The 18,700-nt window shown below is 38.6% G+C and overlaps 2 protein-coding genes across 3 annotated transcripts; one reads left to right on the top strand and one right to left on the bottom strand.

Annotated features, from left to right (window-relative positions):
- The first annotated feature begins 513 nt into the window (after nucleotides 1-513).
- On the top strand, nucleotides 514-8,239 carry LOC127004641 (40S ribosomal protein S11-like). 2 transcript variants are annotated; one of them, XM_050872690.1, is made up of 5 exons: nucleotides 514-615; nucleotides 4,192-4,314; nucleotides 5,927-6,081; nucleotides 6,905-6,955; nucleotides 8,095-8,239. In XM_050872690.1, exons 1-5 carry the CDS (start codon nucleotides 607-609, stop codon nucleotides 8,216-8,218), a joined length of 462 nt encoding a protein of 153 aa, XP_050728647.1. In that variant the 5' UTR covers nucleotides 514-606; the 3' UTR covers nucleotides 8,219-8,239. The 2 variants fall into 2 exon arrangements, with proteins under 2 accessions (XP_050728647.1, XP_050728646.1); XM_050872689.1 differs by lacking the exon at nucleotides 4,192-4,314 and adding an exon at nucleotides 3,761-3,883 and having other exon boundaries at nucleotides 523-615.
- A 630-nt stretch (nucleotides 8,240-8,869) lies between these two features.
- On the bottom strand, nucleotides 8,870-18,367 carry LOC127004642 (uncharacterized). The gene is made up of 4 exons (XM_050872691.1): nucleotides 18,200-18,367; nucleotides 15,790-15,905; nucleotides 15,520-15,582; nucleotides 8,870-15,208 (listed from the first exon to the last, which is right to left on the bottom strand). The coding sequence occupies exons 1-4, from the start codon at nucleotides 18,202-18,204 to the stop codon at nucleotides 15,009-15,011; spliced, it is 384 nt and encodes a 127-aa protein (XP_050728648.1). The 5' UTR covers nucleotides 18,205-18,367; the 3' UTR covers nucleotides 8,870-15,008.
- Between the last annotated feature and the right edge of the window lie 333 nt (nucleotides 18,368-18,700).

Below are 18,700 nucleotides of genomic sequence, written 5' to 3'. Positions count from 1 at the left end.
AACTACACATTCTTTTATTTTTTTGTTTTCCTATAATATTTTTCTCTGTTTTCCTGCATTTCCCTTTTGATTGATTGCTGATTGATAGTGTAAACTTTATAATGAAAAAATAAATTATAATAGCAGTTATTCTAATGGTGCTATCTATTCACCTATATATCATCCTCGTGATTGTCTCTAAAAAAAATATTGGTCTATTAGCTATGAAGTTTGTCTGGGAGCATTTTTTTTTTTAAATTATATTCTTCCCCCCCCAAAAAAATATCAGCTGTACAGTTTATCTAGGAACCTTTTTTTAATTTTACTACTTATCAATATATCATCCTCATGTATAAATTCATCCTTTCAAAATATATAAATTCTGAAGTGTGTCTGGGAGCACTTTCTTTTTAATTGTACTCTCGATCCTCCCCCTCAAAAATATCAGCTTTTTTTTAATTGTACTACTTATCAATATATCATCCTCATGTATAAATTCATCCTCTCAAAATATATATTAATTCTGAGGTTTGTCTGGGAGCACTTTCATACCTTGGCTTCTGTGTTTTGCCGGGCGAGCTTTTCATCCTCCTTTTCTGTTGACGGAGCCCAGCCCGGCCTGCCATCATGGATCAGGTAACGCATCTTTCTTGTGTTTTTATCGCCTCACGGGCCTGGGAGAGCCACCAAATTCCATCATAAAGAAATAAGAAGATGGAGGTGACAATATATGTGGAGGGTGGCGGCTAGAGAGGTGTGTAAAGGTTAAATCAGCGGTGTACCTCCCCTGCCGCGGACACGTGTGGCGGTGCGCGGGGCAGGATTTTATTTATTTTATTTTGTACAGTAAAGGAGTCAGCTAAAGGGAGTAATGATAATAGTAATGATGAAAAAGCCAGCAAATCACAGCCCCAGAAGGATGGTGCCCACACTTTATTGGGGAAACGAGAGCCGTGTGCTAAGGGCAGGTTGGCATACATAAAATCTACTGCAGTGCTGTAAAAAAAAAAAAGGTACCTCGTGGGGCTTGGTCAGGTCATTCCCAGTTTAATTTATAGAGGTCGATGTGGGAAATATAATTGTGAAGGTTGTTTTTTCACTTTTGATGGGTTATTTTCCATAATTTAGGGTATTTCCTATATTACTGTTTCCTGTTTTTGGTGTTTTCACTCATTTGATTGTCCTTAAGCTCTTTAGTGTTTAGAGGCATCGGATGTGCAATGGATAATAATCATAATACGTCCATGTCAAATATTAACCATAGGTAGGTTAGGCTAGATTTAGTTTGGTTAGATTTGTTAATTTTTTACAATAAATATGTGTGATAGGTTTTGTGTTGCACCATTGTCACTGGCAGTGTAATAGTCTATGGTGGTGAGCCACAGGTTTATGCTGCCTGCAGACACATGGGTTCCCACCATGAAGGTAGAATTGGTGGAGTCGACACGGCCCACTAATCCCATTCATTGAGGTGAAGCTGCCGAGCTGACACTTTGACGGCCACAAGATGGGGGATACCCGGCATGGGCGAGGGTTCACGGCCACTACCTCCAGACCCCATCACATCCGTTCTGATGGTGGTGTTTTCGATTACCGTTCATTTATTGATGTGGTATATATTTCATAAATACCTTTTATTTTACTAAGATATTTTTGTAAAACTTAGAGGATAGACATAACTTGAAAACCTCACCTCCATGACCTCACCTCAGCTTTATCTGAATTACAAATGAGTACTACAATGAATCCATACAGCTGACGAAATCAAGGCCTCGTAGACCTCTCATAGGCCTTGCGGAAATCCAGCTGGGCAAGCCTGGCCGAGCCCATTAAGATGGAGCCTGACCTGACAACTCCTGACACCTGGCCGTAAAAATGACAGCTCGGCGGATTCACTTTTTAAGGCTGATGTCAACTCCACCAATTCTACCTCCATGGTTCCCACGTATATTTCATGGCTATTATTACAGTTATTTTGATCTCTACACTCTTTCCAATGGTCTCACAACAATTGGCTACATATCAGTGTTTCTAGTTAATTTGGTACATGTTGGTCTCATGATTAACTTGGGTTTGTAATTATTATTATTATTATTTACTAGGAACAAGGACATTATTGTGAGAAGTTCTGATTCTTTTATTTCCAATAATGGTGAAATATGTTATGTTTATGTAAACCAATTTGTGCCATCTATCTAGTCTAAAAGGGGTAACAGCAACCCCTCTAAATTAGGAACCCAATCTTACTATAGGAGCATGGATTTAGCTTAGAATGAGTGTGCAGGTCTTACCATTTTATAATTATTACTACTATTTATTATTTTATTTAGCTATAATTATTTTCTCAAGGTTAACATATTTGTCAGATTCCTTTCATTCATTGCTATAATATAATGGCTGACTCCTTCCCCCTGAACCTTTCATGGAGTAAGAGGTTTTAAGGTTGAAGGAAACACTTGCATATGTGAGAAAAATAGTCTAACTCATGAGATCTTATAAAGTAAGGAAATGTATAAAATGCTTCTTTACTTTATTGTTCAGTTACTGTTGGTTTAGTTACAGGATAAGGGGGAGCAGCATTATGCAGTGATATGTGTCCTTTCTAATACTTTGGCAGTGCCTCTACTGCCAGAGTTTCGCTAAGGGACGAGAGTAACTAAGGGTGTCCCATTGGTCACAGTCTCCTGTCTGTGTCCTAGTATAACCCATACACACATGGATTTTAAGGTGGTATAGATTTCATTTACAATACTCAACAAATAATTATTAACAAAACTTGGATTAGTAAACCACTGAGTATACACCACAGACTGACTCCTATTATAAGTTTTGTTTGTTTTGGAGTGGTGGCACGGTGGGCATCACATGCCCACTTTGAGAGCAAATGGTCAACATCTGTAGTTCTCTGATTGAAGCTTGTCAGGAGCATCACCTTATCATGTTCTACTCATACCATGTGAAAATGTGTGACAGAACAGTTATAATTTATATCTTGGCCACACACATAGTATTTGAAGCATAAGTTAGTAATTCCTTGGGTGGAACAAAACTTTCAGTATTCCCAGCACATTGTGTTTTCATCAGTTGTAGGTGAGAGACACTGCAATAGCTTGCCTTTACAGCAAAAGTCCAGTAATCCAGATATCAGTGGACTGAAAGTCATTCAGATTATCAAATTGTTTGGATTATTCTTCCTGGTCTAGTACATCCGGCAGTAAGGTGCCAAAGCCTTTTTTATTGTGCACAATGGTACCACTACATGTTGCATATGGATCATTTCCATCATAAGAAAAAATTATAGACATTCAACTTGAGACAGACTGAGGGTAGGAAATACTCTGCCCTGTGCAGTGTAGTACGCCCGTGATTGTAATGCCACTGTGGGTGGGTGTGATGATCATGTAATTGCACCACCTCGTGATTCTGTCATTGCACTACAAATAGATCGTTTAACATGTTGGGGATCATATATGGATTTTTGAAAGGGAAAGTTCAATTCTATAAACAATCGATCATGTAACAATGGTGCCTCTATTCATAAGGTAAGTATTGAAACTCGGTGGGGAGAAAGATCCAGATAACTTTAGATTAGGTGAATATAAACAATACAAATTTTTTTGACTGAATTTAATTACAAAGCATTAAGTCTTTACCAATTTGATTTAGACTTACTTTTTCTCGCTTCCTTTCTGAATTGCTACATAAATGGCTGTGAGAGTTCTAAAGGTTGAGGGTGACATAGCTAGGGAGGTACAGACATTAACCCAGCAGGTGGTTGCAGAATGAGCGAGCCTTCCAGAAACACCCACTTGTTTTCCTGAACCGCAAGAAGGTTCTGGGGAAGCGTCCTAGGGGGCTGAGGCACACCCGCCAGGTGGGGCTAGGCTTCAAGGCTCCCCGTGAGGTAAGCCAGCTCTGCCCCCACCCAGGCATGCTGGCTCACTAAAAGGACATCACGAGGCCTCTCATCACTCTGGCTCAACCTTGCCTCTTCACAGGGATGAACTGGCTGTTATGGTCATAGTGCAGATCATTAAGTATCTGGTGGAGAGCCAAGGTTCTGACCATGAGGATGTGTGGTAGTTCTTTCCTTCACCTTACTCATTGGTGCTGCAGCTGACCTGGCACTCCACCTCCAAGCATGGCGTGCGCGTGTGAGAGTGTGTGTGTGTGAACCTAACCTTAGCACCCGCATGGTTGTTGTTGTTGCAGACGGAGAAGGCTTTCCAGAAGCAGCCTACTGTCTTCCTTAACTCCAAGGCAGTACGTGAGAAGGGCGGCAAAGCCAAGCGCCATCTGCGCAAGGTTGGCTTGGGCTTCAAGACCCCCAGAGAGGTAGTAGCGTAGTGGCTTTGTTTCTATGTCCCTTAGATAGTATCCCTTCCCACAGGTACCCCTTTAAGCATAGGAGTTGCATGCATTTAGTGTTTTCACATTCAGTAGTTATTTACCAAGATGTGTGGATTAACTTGCCATTTTGTGTAACAAATCACACACTATTTATTGTTTTCAACATCACAGTACAAAGAAGCCATCAGCTGCCTGTCAATTCTGTCCTAGCACTGATATATTTTGAGATAAATATTAAAGTAGTAAAGGCACAAGTAGTTTGCACTTTTGGAATACTTTATGCACAACATATCAAACACTTTAAATATTATTTAACTTATGATATGATAAATAATATAAAGAATGGAATGTGCTTTTGATAAGATTTTGTAGTTAAAGGAATTTTTCATGTTATCTATTTTTCCCTATAAAGACTATTAAGATAAAGTAGAACCAAGTTATAAGTAGTGATAAGTATTTACATATTAAATAATGACCTCAAAATGTATTACACCAAGCTTAGAGTTGGCATCAGAAGAAATTATGAAACTTACTTTTCTGTATTGACACCTCCAAAATTAAGTTGAAAAATATTTAATCAAGGCTTACCTAAGCCAGCAAAAGCAGCAGAGCCTAAGATAGAGGAGAGCCTGTGCTGAGGGGTGATGGAAGGAGAGGGTGAGAACATGTGTATAGCAGGCAAGGGTTGTGTGTGGGTGTGAGGGGCTGGAAGGTTGGCGCTGCAGTGGGGTGAGGTGTGGAAAGTAGAACTATTGTCACTTGATAATGCAGGCTGTTCAAATTATAAGCACACTGAATTTTGATTAATGTTTTTATATTTGTATTTCTCCAAAACTTTGAGGCAGTCATCATTGATGCTGGTTGGTTACTTGGAAAGGTTGAGTTTAGGTTAGTTGGGCTTATAATGCTTGTGGTGACTGCTACTTTGTGACAGTCATAGTATTATATATCAACCTTTGCCTTGTTTATCGCCCCGATGAGCAGTCTCACCATTATAAATATCAACAAAAGCTCCGTCCTTCAGAGCCAGTGGGGTCAAAATCCAACAGCTGCTATTTTCCAGACTAATAATTTCCACCACCACCACATCAGTATCATTCTTAAACAACGCTTGGTTCACTTTGGAATACCTTAGACTTTGGTACATTTCCCACATTTTCATTGTCTAATCATCAATCTTTATGATACTAAAGATCATTACTTTTCCCATGTATCAATATAGTTTTCCCATTGTAGTTTTGCCAGGGTGGATATTATATCTACTTTTGGCTGTTAATAAATTATTCTGAATGTAGGTAGCACTCGTGTATCCTATGCTTGTGTGTAAGGGCATAAGGGTTTTAGAGTATGACCCAAACCTCCCGTTACTGATCTCTTAAAGATAAGCAGGTCTCACTCTTGAGGCCCCTTTGCATGCTGCTTCAAAAATGCAGGCCTGTTCTGGGGCTTATCATATAAGAGCAGTGTGAAGGATAGTGTTAATTATTGTAGTTTTCTAGGTATAATAAAAGATGGAACTAAATTCACATTAAAAAGTTGCATTATTTTAGAAAGTGTTTTCAGTAGAGTTCATTGGTTAATGTTACTTATTTTGTAGGCCATTGAGGGGACCTATATTGACAAGAAGTGTCCCTTCACTGGTAATGTGTCCATCCGTGGCCGCATCTTGACTGGCGTGGTGCAGAAGCTGAAGATGCAGCGCACCATCACTATCAGGAGAGACTACCTTCACTATGTGAGGAAATACAACAGGTGGGTGCCTCCTTTATGTGCTAACTGCTAAACCTGAAAACCTCTGACACAGTTCTTAGTTTAATCACTGAAACTGACGCAGACTTAATGTCTTAAAAAGGTTGTCCTGTAAGTAGCAGAAAGTAACATACTGGTTGTTTGCAGTCATTGTCCATAACTACCAGCTTATAGCATGCACCAGTAAGAAACACCCTAATTAAGATATACCAAAAAATATATCCTTGAACCACACCATCCATGTCCATCCACTTAAACCCAAACTCCTGGTTAGACCAGTATTATGCACCTTCCTTCCCTTTTCCCCTACCCAGATCATGTCTACACCTCAAAGCCTTTACATCACTTCCCCATCCCACATAATTTTAGCTAAGTTTCACGAACATTAACAGGTCTACTTTTCCTTTCATGAATGTTTCTATCATCTTTCCATTTCCATTTGTGATTCAATCTGTTGATAATTATACATGCCACTAAACAGCTCCTCCCTCCTTCTGATCAGTTTAGAATGCCTCTGGGGTGAATGTTTGTTTAATAGGATATTAGTTGAAACAGTCTATGCATGTGGGGTATATTCATAATTCATAGTCCAAGGACTAAGATGGGACTTCTCGCATTGGGATTTCCAAACAGTCTTGTGGAAGAGAAATGCAAGCATAGATCCTGTTGGTGTACCACTATGGAGCCATACATTGAAATTGCTTGCAACATTGTTGATAGTACTATTAATAGCATATGAACTAATAATGCTTCCATGAAGTAGTTATTAATATCACATGTTTGTAATCCTTTATGACATTCAAAATGCCTTTCTTTCTTTCCCTAGGTTTGAGAAGCGCCACAGGAACATGTCCGTGCACTTGTCTCCCTGTTTCAGGTATGTGTAGTACTTAGTCATGTGGGAAAATTCCATTTCTATTTCTATTGTATCTTCAGTTGTTTTGAATTTTCAAAGTTTGCCAAAGTAAGACCATTTAATGTTGTGGGGAGATGTTTTGTTAAGCTCATACTCACAATCATAGAGATGTGAATGAGGAGAGAAGTGAAGGTAATGTGATGTACAAGATGCAGTTTATGACAGTTATATATTATGTTTGCCTAGATCAGTAAAGAATAATCATTTAAAACCTGAACTTTTCCCGTTGTCACTTTTACAAGTAGTGATTGGCGGAGTAAACATCAGGAAGAGCAATGACTTGCCTTGCAGGCTCTGGTTATCTTTATAACTGGTGCTTAAGTATAAAGACAACATGTATTAAGTTATATGTCAATGGATTTCACGGAAAGAAAACTCGTGTTCTTGAAAAATGTTAGAGCTAACAGATCTTTGCAGCTCCACAGAGGATGCTTTTCTTTTTGTATTTGTCCCCTCCCACCCCCCTTTTTTTTTCTCCTATCTATCACTCGAGGCAAGGCAGCAGGATCCCAAACAACCCAAGATTTCATGAGATCATATCTTTGTGATCTAACTCTAATGGCATAACCCCCCTGACTAGTTAAGAATTGGATTGCAAAGATATAATCTTGCATATAGTGGTGATTAGACTGATAGGACAAAGTTTCTAGTCAAGAGGGATAATATTTGGGTTGGGCCATAGTGCAATGAATAGCATTCTCTGGTCATGACAAAAGATCCCAAGTTTGATCTAAGGACTGAGTTGAGGATGGGCGGTGTTCTCAAACCCTCATTTGTTACTTGCAGTTCTTAGATACCAGGAATAAGTTGGATGTTGTGACTTGAATAAAATGGGAAGGTGACCCTCTTGCCCCCTAGTACTTACAGTACTGTGACATGAGGTTTAGGGGAAGGGCACCTCCCCAGGATGTAGGCCACAAGACATAACTTATACCCAAGAACTGCTAGGTAACAGACAAGGCAGTGCAGTGACGTCCTTATGCCTCTGATGTCTGGGAATGAAACCTGGGATCTTATTATAATGAACTGAGTGTGCTAACCAATACCAAAATTATGTTATATAAGTAATGTTTTTAAGTTTTGTATATTTATCTTTGCAGGGATGTTAAGCCTGGTGATATTGTGACTGTGGGAGAGTGCCGACCTCTATCCAAGACTGTCCGCTTCAATGTACTCAAGGTCAGCAAGGCACCCGGCACCAAGAAGCAATTCCAAAAATTCTAATAAAGAATAAGAGAAAGTTAATTGCTCTATGAATCACCTGCTTTACCATTTAGATTTCATTCAGAACGTATCTGTTGCTTAACTTATATTGCAAGAAAGTGTTACAGGAACTGACCCCTTTCCTCCTCATATCAACAAGGTAATGCTCATTCTAATCACCCCAATTTACAACCACGTCGCCAATCTCCCTGTTTCCAACTTTCACATTGATATTCTGAAACACAATTGCCCTTCATTCCAAAAAGTTTTCAGACTGTCCTAACTCCTCCCAAAGTCTTGTCTCAGTCTTGCCATTCTACTTTTGTCTTTTACAGTAAAGGAAGCAGCCTGAGGGCACAACAGTTCATATTGCCACTGTGGACAGATACACCATCATAGTGAAACCAGATTGGTGAGCTAATTTTTGTGTTTGCTTCCGCTGGTCCTTTCCTCCCTGACACTGCCACACAGTCCCAATATCTATTTCTTCCACTCAAATGTTACCTATAGCTAAGATAAGAGAGGAAGAGATAGGTGTTGGGACTGTGGCAGAGCAGCGGAGAGGAAAGGACCCACGGGAGCCAATGCAAAAACAATCGCCAATCTGGTTTCACAATAGAACAATCCGCCTCATATAATATAGTAGAAAAGAGTCATCTAGTAGAGTTCACCAAGAGTTTCACTGTAAAATTTATTTATCACCATTGTAGAATGTGAAGAAAATACATGAAAACTTTCCAAGAAAATACATGAAAAAATGTTCACTTCTCATGTTATTGCTATTCAGCTCTTCACACATTTTGGGCAGATTCTCAATTTTAACCCTGTGGTGCTCTATGGCATAATAAGGCTTGTTTACATTTAGACATGTTACTTGATAATCATGAATACAAGTTTTCCTATAGAAAGAAATTGTTACTTCAAACACTGGTAACACTGGCAGGTGACATGTTGGTTTGTGGTGTGGACTTGCACCTCTGCTCACTGCATATAAATGAAAATCGGTGTACTTTGCAAGGAAAAAATGTAGCTCATCTCCCAAATGTGATATGAAGAAAAAGATCAAAGCACACATTTACCAATGCATCATAAGAGATATCACCATAAATGATCACAGGGCTTTCAGCAACCACACACCACTAAGGAGAATATTCCTTTCTGTGAACTTCAAAGATTTATATACACAAATAATAGTTCTGTTTTGACAAGTATATGATATGATTCATTTAAAAGACTACATATCTGGGAGTGGGTTGGGATGCTAATATCAATTTTGTTCCCAGCCCAAGTTATTTGCATGACATCTGTTAAATAATAGTTTCTCAGTTTTGTTAACCAATTACCAATTAAAATTATCAGACAATGTTGGCTTAGCCTCCATTCATAATACACATTTAAAATAAGCATCTTGAGCAAAAATTGGTACCCTTAAAATATCTGCCTAAAATTCATATTCATGCACAAACTGTACATTTAAAATCAGTTAAATTTCCTTTCAAGTATATTAATACTTTAAGACAGTTGGAGTGTTTAGAAATCAATGACTATTGTAAAAACATTTCTAAGCCTTCCTACACAAGATTTTTTTATTTTTTTATCACTACATAATGCACAGTAAACTCTTGCCAAACACAGCACCTCCATCTGTGGACTTTATCTATCTTTTCCTGGTTATTTAAATGTGCACCTGTTCTATCATAGGTCTGTGACTTGTGCAAACTCATTTTTTAAGCTAACTGGCAGTAATCTCCATTGAAGGAGAAAAAAAAAAAAAAAATAATCACCGAGAGACATCTGCATATCAAACACTCCTCCCTTCTTTTGACCAGCCAAAGGGTGTGGTGGAATTTTTACAGGCATATCACCCCTCAAGTAAAGAGAATTTACATCAAAGATTACTTGCTGAATATGACATTTTTGCATATCAGCAGAAGTGTACAGTATTCTGTGATGAAAGGAACAAATACTGTGTTGTCATACTCAACTCTTGTAGCTTTAGTCCAGGTGCCCCAAACCCTTCACCAATTACAATTTCACTAACCATGGTGTGTATAAAAATGTGACACCCATGAGTGGAAAGGGTTTACTGTTATGGCTTAAGAATGTTTTCTCCAGTAATTAACTAACTGAAACGTGTTAAAATAAAATATATTAATTATCTGAAAATGACCATATATCACACAGTGTAAGGTATTCTTGCTAAGTGACCACTAAAATGGCACATGCCACTGAGAGCTTACAGGTGGAGGTGGAAGTAGTTTTACAGCAACACAGCCATATCCATGTCCAACAAAATGTGTCAAACTAATTCAAATAAATACTGCTTTCAAAACCCTTCAAATTTCACATCATCTGACATTATCATGTCTTGAAGTTAACACCGAGACTTGCCGAGCTGTGAACCACCATTTGGTTTTGGCTCTTATCAGGTGACTGGGAGAGCGGTGGATGACATGCAGCAGTGTGGCGACCTTGAGGAGAGTTGCCATCACACGCTGTTAATCTTCTTAGCTTTATGACTGGCTCCCCAGTGAAAGGGTACAGCTATGAACATCATTAGTGCCAGTTTAAACCACATGATTTATTAATGGTCCAAATTATATGGTCATCATATTTGGGATCTATTATTTTGAGGTTCAGAGCTCGTCTTACACGCCATGATATATGGTAACCTTCTGTAAAACAATACTTAAAAGCCCCTAATCTGATTAGTACATGGAAACAAACAAGATGAACACTGATAACTTTTTTTTATGATTTTATCCTATATTCTAAATGACAGGTATCAGAGTGGATGTGCTATTTAACTGACAGAATATTACAGACAAAACTTAAAGAGAACCTCGCATAAATCCAAATTAGAAAATAATGTTTCACAAACAAATCATTGCAAAGCATAAATGAAGTGTAAGATTACTAAAACTAAAAAAACTTATGAAATTTAACACTGTCTCAATTCAATACATAACTTCATTAGGCCCCTCCTAATGGGCAAAAATTAGATCTGAACATTCTCCCCATCCCTTTTAGATTTATAAAGTGCCCAACTGAAATCATTCAACGGTCACCTGAAACATCTTGTAATGACAAATGAAATTAGTGTATTTTTCAGTTAAAACTAACAAGAATCCCCAAACCAACAGGAGCATACTAAAAAATATTCTAAATTAACTTCAATTAAGGTACAGAAATTGAATAATACTTTACTTACTAATTACTGGCACTTTTACACACAACCCATGTATTCCCTCATAACCACCTGGTTCAGAGGTTACTCAACTACTAATGCCCAGTTTTGCCTCAGCAATGGTATTTGTGTTTTCTCTACATGTACTGGTGCTATCTTAAACTGGAAGCAATAATGGTGCATTCATCAAAACTTTAAAAAAACATAAGAATATTACTGAAATGTTCAGTTTGTACTGTTTAAGCAACTCACTAAGTGAAAACAGTAATGCAGGAAATAAAGCTGTCATTATAAGGCTCAATAATACTATGACAATCATCTAACAATAAGAAAAAAATAAAGCCTACCATTTTAGAGAAAGTCAATTACATCTAAAGGAAGCAATGTACCATACAATTAAATGACTATTTTGTATATCACAATCAAAAGTCATGCACTATAATATTATCACCGGATCTGTCAAAAATAAGTAAATCAGACTAAATAAACTATGAAAACATCACCATCAGCTGCAGACCCATACAGAAAGGCAGCCCTAAACATTACCTTTACAGCAAAAGGTAACATCACATAATTATTAGTTTCATTGCCTGATCATTGTGAAAATAGTCTTGTTGGGCTGATAAACATTCCAGTGTGCCCAAATCTGTTATTTTTCTTAACAGAACTGGAGAGAGAAATGAGAAAAATGACAAACTGCTGCAGTCAATTTTGTCACTTATGAGCTTTTGTATTTGAATCATCAGTTAACTTGGTGTTCAACAAGCAAGCATATTCCATGGATTAACTGTTTACTCTTTTGCTTTAGTTAAAGGCTGCCAGGATAAAACTCGATGATCATAAGATTACTTACAAGCAAACAGTGCACACCAGCAAGTGACACCCACTCCAATCACAGATAAAGTTGTGGGCATAAGTTATAGCTGCGTGGGGCCTTGTACTCATCTCCATCTCATTGGCCCTTGAGCCTGCGGTGGATGAGAACCCATTACCCAGGAACGCAGGGCAAGCGCACCATTTGGGCTACCACAGTTTAACTTCCTCAGGTTTCCCCAGGTACCTATGTATCAACCAGCCTGAAAGGCAGGATGAACAGCTGGGTGGGCTGTGCACTGACTGCACAATCCAATATTCAAACTCAGGCCCATGGATTTGTAGCTAGGCATGCTAACCACTACACCATGGAGGGTAACTTTGCTCTACAGCCACAGAATGATAGATTTGTTGTCTTAAATTGTCACAATGGATCTGGGCAAGGTCATTGTAAATGGTGAGTCATCAAATAGTAGAACAGTTTTTCCCATGAAATATGATAGAAGTAAAATAGATTTCAAACACTTGCCCCACCAGCCATCACCACCAGGGTGGCAGCAGTGCTGACTGGTGGTGCACCACTGCTTGTATCACTAACATACACAAGATTAAGTAGTTCCAGACTAGCTAAAACCATGTTGAATGATACATTTCTTTCAGTGAAATCATACAGTAAACCCTTTTGCTAAACACAAGTTCTTTTCTATTGGAGTTCCTCTATATGTGGTTGTCTTGCTGCATCCACTAACTGAGGCTGTGGCTTGTGTACTTGATAAGTGGATAAGACATTGAAGTTCCTTGAGGGGAGCGACTGGTTCATAGGGTTGAAAATCCAACCATCACAGCAGTATTCACAAAAGAACACAACACAATTGTACACAAAAAGTGATTTAGATTAAACATAAAAGGGTTATAAGAAGTGGATTGTGGTAAAAACAGGGTCCTGGAACCAAACTCCATGTAACTAATGTTATAATGGATTTGCACAACAATATTTTGCTTAGCAAACAGTTTCTCAAGAATGTAACCCATTTAAAAGTGAGGTTTGCCTATAATACAATTCTGCTGTATTCTCCAACCATGACAAGATAAATGCTGTATGTTTTCACATCCATCTATGGTTCTTAGAGGCCAACTTTCCCAAAAGATTTTTTATATCACCAATCATGGTGTTTTGCATAAAAAACCTCATGCAGTGCACAAGGGTTTACTGTAGTTTCTTCTTTCACTAAAACCAATTTTTTACAAAATATCAGTGGACTAACCTGATTATTGAGGTCAAGAGATCTTTAGCAGTGACCGATTGACCATATTATTTCTCAGTTATTGTGTTGCATGCTTGTCTCGTCTTATGGAACTTTGACTTGAAACAAGAATGCATCAGACACAACCAGACAAAAAAAAAAAAAAAAAAAAAAAAAACTGAAAAAACAAATCACTAGCTTACTACTCCTGCTGCTGCCAAGGACAATCCACCACCCACACTTGGTATTTTTCAAACCAAACACCAATGAAGCCATTCAAAATCAATCATGAACACTGAACAGAGCAGTAGACAGCTCTGGATGTGAAGCTAACCTGCAGTGAATGTGATATTAGTTTTTACATGTGTATAGTCAATATCACAAACACCAAGACTGATCTTAAGAGATTATGAAATGAAACAGTGGAATCACTATAATAACCACACACGAAAGTTTAAACTTCTCACCATTTGTTTTATATTGTCATGTGAGAGCAGGGAAAAATGTCCTGACTATATCTTAGAAATTCATATATTACAGACCTAAGAAGCAACCTTGCAGTCAGTAACATTGAAGTCAAGGCACGTGAAGAGTGTGTGAATGGCTGTGTAGTACCTTCTGCTCACACACTACATTTGTTATGAAAATAGTATCAGTGCTGTGTATATTCTCACCTCTTAGTATATCAACTATCATGATTTCCTGTTCACACAAAGTCCAAAGAGCTAAAAACTGTAAAGCAAAAGTAGAGATCAGAATAGTATATACAAAATCAGCCTATGAAATGGATAATGCATCATTCTCACTAGTGGACTTTCAAAACCCATAGTGACTGACTGTTGCATGTTTGAAGTTTGTATTAACATGCAGATTTATTGGATTAACAGGTCAGGTGTCCAAACTTAAAAATGATGCATCTCCAGTTTGCTTTCCAAGGATATGTCCTTTTAAAGTAAATGCATTCCACCTACTCAACTTGCCCTAAGCTTCTCCGTTCATGGATCTTCAAAAAACTTGTGTGTGTAAGCTCTCTTCTACTGAAAACATTTCAGCTTATTCACTGCTCAATTTGTCTCCCTTTTCCCCTTTAAAATAAATTAGGTAAAATTATGAATAATATTTAAAATGCTCATTCTTCTGGTCAAGTATTACTTTTTTCATGACTGAGTTACTAGTAAATAATATATCACTTCTGTAAATACCAAACATTATCTCTTGAACCACCTACGCACAAAATTTTACCAATAGAGTATACTAAAATTCAAAATAAAAATACAAAGGCCAGCTGCCTTAAGAGTTGATAAAATCTAAGATCACCTCACCTAACTCAACTGAAAACCTAGATAAAAATAAATATAATTAAAAGTTACAAAACAAATAAATTTTTGCTTTTACAGCAAAATTTTAAATACTAATTATTAACTTTCCATATAATTAGATAATTAAATTTAAGTCTTTTCCAGTGTCTTTAAGGAATGTAAGTTACCAATATTTCTGCAGTTACTACCAACATTTCTATGGAGGAAGTAACTGCAGCTGAAAGCAGAACTTATTATTACCCTTGGTCCTAGCACAGCCTGCTTTCAGAGGCAGTGTTAGGACACCGGTTCTGCACCACACTCATCTGTATTGCCAAAGGTTCTCCAAGCTGCAGCTGCCGCTTCTCTGCAAATTTGAGCAGCTGTTCAATGGTGATGCTGCGAATGTCCACTTCCTCTTGCAGTCCTTGGCGCTCCTGCAGTAAGGCCACCAACTCCTGCGATGCATCTGGCATGACCCCAGACAAAGTGCAAGAATTGAGTATGAAGGATTGACTAGGCTTGGTCTCTAGAGTAAAATAGTACAAAGTATCTTTTCTAAGAAATACTACCCAACTTTGATGCAAAATACTTATGCTTAACAAAATATTCTGGAATGCCTATGCAAATTAACACAAAAATACTGAAACAAAAGATGCCTAATCCCAGTGTTAAGTGCTAATATAAATCATATGTCATTTTCAAAAACTGTTACAGGATTGAGTGAGCTTTTGAGAATCCATTATAGTACAAACAGAATACACAAGTGATCAATATTACCTTGCACAATGGTGTCAAGGTCCGCCTTCAACTGCTTGAGAGAATGCACGGACAGGCGGGACACTATAAGAAAGTATATTCATGAGTTATTACTATATATTAAGGGATGACAGTTCCTTGCTCTGGTATACATTATGTGGCACCTCTCCCTTCTACATCACCTCCAAGTGGCCAAGCCCTCTCTGTGTTACATTTCAGAAACTACAAAACAAGAGTTGTGCATAGCAAAAGTTTTTTGTGTGCCATGTACAGTATACTCGGGATACTCACGTTCCTGAGTTGGTCTATTGCGCCAACACTCCCTGGGTGAGAGAGTACGGAGGAAGGTCTGTTCTTGGCAGAGTGCGATTTCTCCTTCCACAGGAACCAATGATTCTTTTTCAACTCTGCAAAGTTTGATTAGTGTTTATTGCCAGAGTCTAGGAATAATTTCATCTGATATTTTTTTCAGTAAAGGAGACAGCTCAAGGGCAATTTGGTGTGATTCACACAAACAAATCAACTGGCATGAGTTTTCTTCTATTGCTATTGGTTTCAGAGGCCGTGTTATATTGTTTTATTGGAAATGACTTTTTAGCAAAGTGTTGGGTTAGGATTATGGTTTGGCAAAGCATGTTCCAGACCTTGCCCTATATTTGCCAATATGATTTATCAAAAAGATGTTGATAATTAAGAGGCTTGTAAAGGTTTAACCCGACAGATGAAGGGTTTCCTGTTGAAAGGTCAGCAAGAGTTACTATTGAAACTGTGTTGTGCACCTCCGTTGGTGGCCAGCAAGATGTCAGGTGCGCAATTCATTCACTTGTAGCAGCACCGAGCCAAGTGCCCTGCTATATCGGTTTTATTTTCTCACTTCCATTCCCACATCTTGTTTACTACTTAATGAAGTGCTCCTCTGCTGTCATATATGTCTTCTACTATCTCAAATCTCCCAGATAACCATAGGAAGGAATGCAGAGATAAAAAAATATGTCAAAATAGCCATGAAATGTGTGGGGGAACCCATGAGCAAACCATGGCAGCCAAAACTAGCAGCTCCCCACTGCTAAAATCCAAAAGGCTCTTACCTGCGGGAAGGCTTTGCCCTCCTTGATCCCCCTTACAAGCATGGAGAGACAGGTAGATATATATGAACCTCCTAAACACCCTGTGTTTCCACATTTTGTCACACTGGGCTGCTCTGCCACCCAAGGCCAAGTGGTTTCCCACACACATTTCATGGCTACCAGTATTTTCACACTTTTTGATTTCTACATTCTTTCCTATGGTTTTCCCAGAAGTTTGAAATTTAGTGGAAAATATATTATATATGACAACAGAAGAGAAGTTAGTTAAGCAGAAAATCTTGACCCAAATGCTCATCAAACTCTGTGATGCAACGTCTGTAAAACTAGATAAATACCTTCTAAGTTTCATAAATTTGATTTGTGGGTGACCTTCAATAAAAATTTACCGTTAAACTGTCCATGGGTTAGCCAAATCCACTTAGGATAAGAATCAATTACTTTGTTGATTATCTTCTCAGGATTATTTTGTCTTCATTCACCATTAGCAGCCTTACCCCATAACGCACTTCATGTAAACACTAGCAACCCTTCTGCCAGCGATGTCTTTATTCCTCTCACTGCAGGTGCCTACTGAACACAAGGAGACTAGACACAAATATTTCCAAAGGCCAGAAAGGAGATTAGTTGGGGTCTTATGTGTGTTTTTCACATTCACGGTGCAGCGGAAGCCTACCCAAACTATCCCTAGGCTCATGAAAATTACCATGGAAATACCCAGAACACCCTCTATGAAAACCTTAATGAATGTGGGAGTGCAAGCCCTGAAGAAAGGTTTAAGAATACATTCCTAGTTGACACCTTGGAAACAGAACAAAGCTATGTACTAAACTGTCACTAGGCTCATGAAACTACCCATGGAAATACTTAACTTAACTTGTAACTTGTGTTTCTCGTTTATCTGGTCCCACTTCCGCCGAAGCGCTCTGCAGGACCCACACATTCTAATTCATTAAATTTTCAATATTGATCACACCTTATATATATGCCATGTTAATTGTCAATGTTAATCACCAATTTCTTGACAGAATCTTCATCCAGGTATTTCTTGATAAAAGCAACATTTCAAAGGTGATATCCAGCCATCATTACGACATTATTTATCTGACATTTCAGTGTCAAAGTGGAATCCAGCAACACTCCCAAGTCACGAACACTTTCAACAATATTAATTTCCCTACATCTAGGGTATTTTTCAACCCACCATAACTCAAAAACTATGTATTTACGACGCATTTCATGTTTACCACCGCATTCCCCGAAGTCTCAATGGCCCCCTAGCCAATTTTGGTTGCGAGGGGTGAGTATGGGCAAACACTAGAATAATACCCTTATATTTTCAATATCAGTGATGGAAAAGTTGAACTGGGTGTCGGCAGCGAATAACTTGAATCCTACACCATGTTGTAGTATCCTGGATAAACTAATACTGACACAACGCCCTCCACGAAAGCCTTAGTAAATGTCTGAGGATACAAACACCTTGGAAATACAACAAAGCTAGGATACGGAAACCTTGATAAACACAACAAAGCAACCTGCTGCTCCCTGCAAAGAAACCTCTAACCACCACAGCCGTTAACACAGACCAAACCAGCACACAGAATGGGACACACCTCATACTGGAGCTGCTGCTTTGTCCTGAACCGAGTGTCCGCCACGACCCACAGACCCGGAAAGTGTCAGGCAGGAGGTGCAGACGACCCAGCAGGAAGTGACAGGCAGCAGCTGGGAGTGTGGGAGGGAGGGAGGGACCTTCTGCTGCTCCTGCTTCTTCTTCCTCTTCTTTATTCCTGTTGTTCCTCAGTTCGCCTCATAGATCTTATATATGGGGTTTTCATGGACTGTTTTGTGATCCTAGTGATAGTTTTAGGGGACTTTTGCGTCATGAAAGGGAAAATCACCCATGAAAACCCGGTTAATTTATTTTCTCTGTGGCCTTGAGAAATACATAGACGTAATGGCCGGGTGCCTTTCGTAGAAGATACTGGGTTTTCATGGACTGTTTTGTGATCCTAGTGATAGTTTTAGGGGACTTCTGCATCCTGAAAGGGAAAATCACCCATGAAAACCCGCGGTTAATTTATCTTCTGTGGCCTGAGAAATACATAGACGTA

The sequence above is a fragment of the Eriocheir sinensis genome, chromosome 28 (assembly GCF_024679095.1).
Source record: "Eriocheir sinensis breed Jianghai 21 chromosome 28, ASM2467909v1, whole genome shotgun sequence".
Lineage (NCBI taxonomy): Eukaryota > Metazoa > Arthropoda > Malacostraca > Decapoda > Varunidae > Eriocheir > Eriocheir sinensis.
The sequence above is the reverse complement of the archived record's forward strand: the minus strand, read 5'-3'. Positions and strand labels throughout refer to the sequence as shown.

Bases quoted from the DNA above. Each gene is read 5' to 3' on its own strand.
- LOC127004641 (XM_050872690.1), top strand. The intron at 4,315-5,926 runs GTAGTAGCGTAG...CTTATTTTGTAG, and splicing joins GCTTCAAGACCCCCAGAGAG to GCCATTGAGGGGACCTATAT. The intron at 6,082-6,904 runs GTGGGTGCCTCC...TTCTTTCCCTAG, and splicing joins TATGTGAGGAAATACAACAG to GTTTGAGAAGCGCCACAGGA.
- LOC127004642 (XM_050872691.1), bottom strand. The intron at 15,583-15,789 runs GTGAGTATCCCG...ACTTTCTTATAG, and splicing joins CAATAGACCAACTCAGGAAC to TGTCCCGCCTGTCCGTGCAT. The intron at 15,209-15,519 runs GTAATATTGATC...GGGTCATGCCAG, and splicing joins CCTTGACACCATTGTGCAAG to ATGCATCGCAGGAGTTGGTG.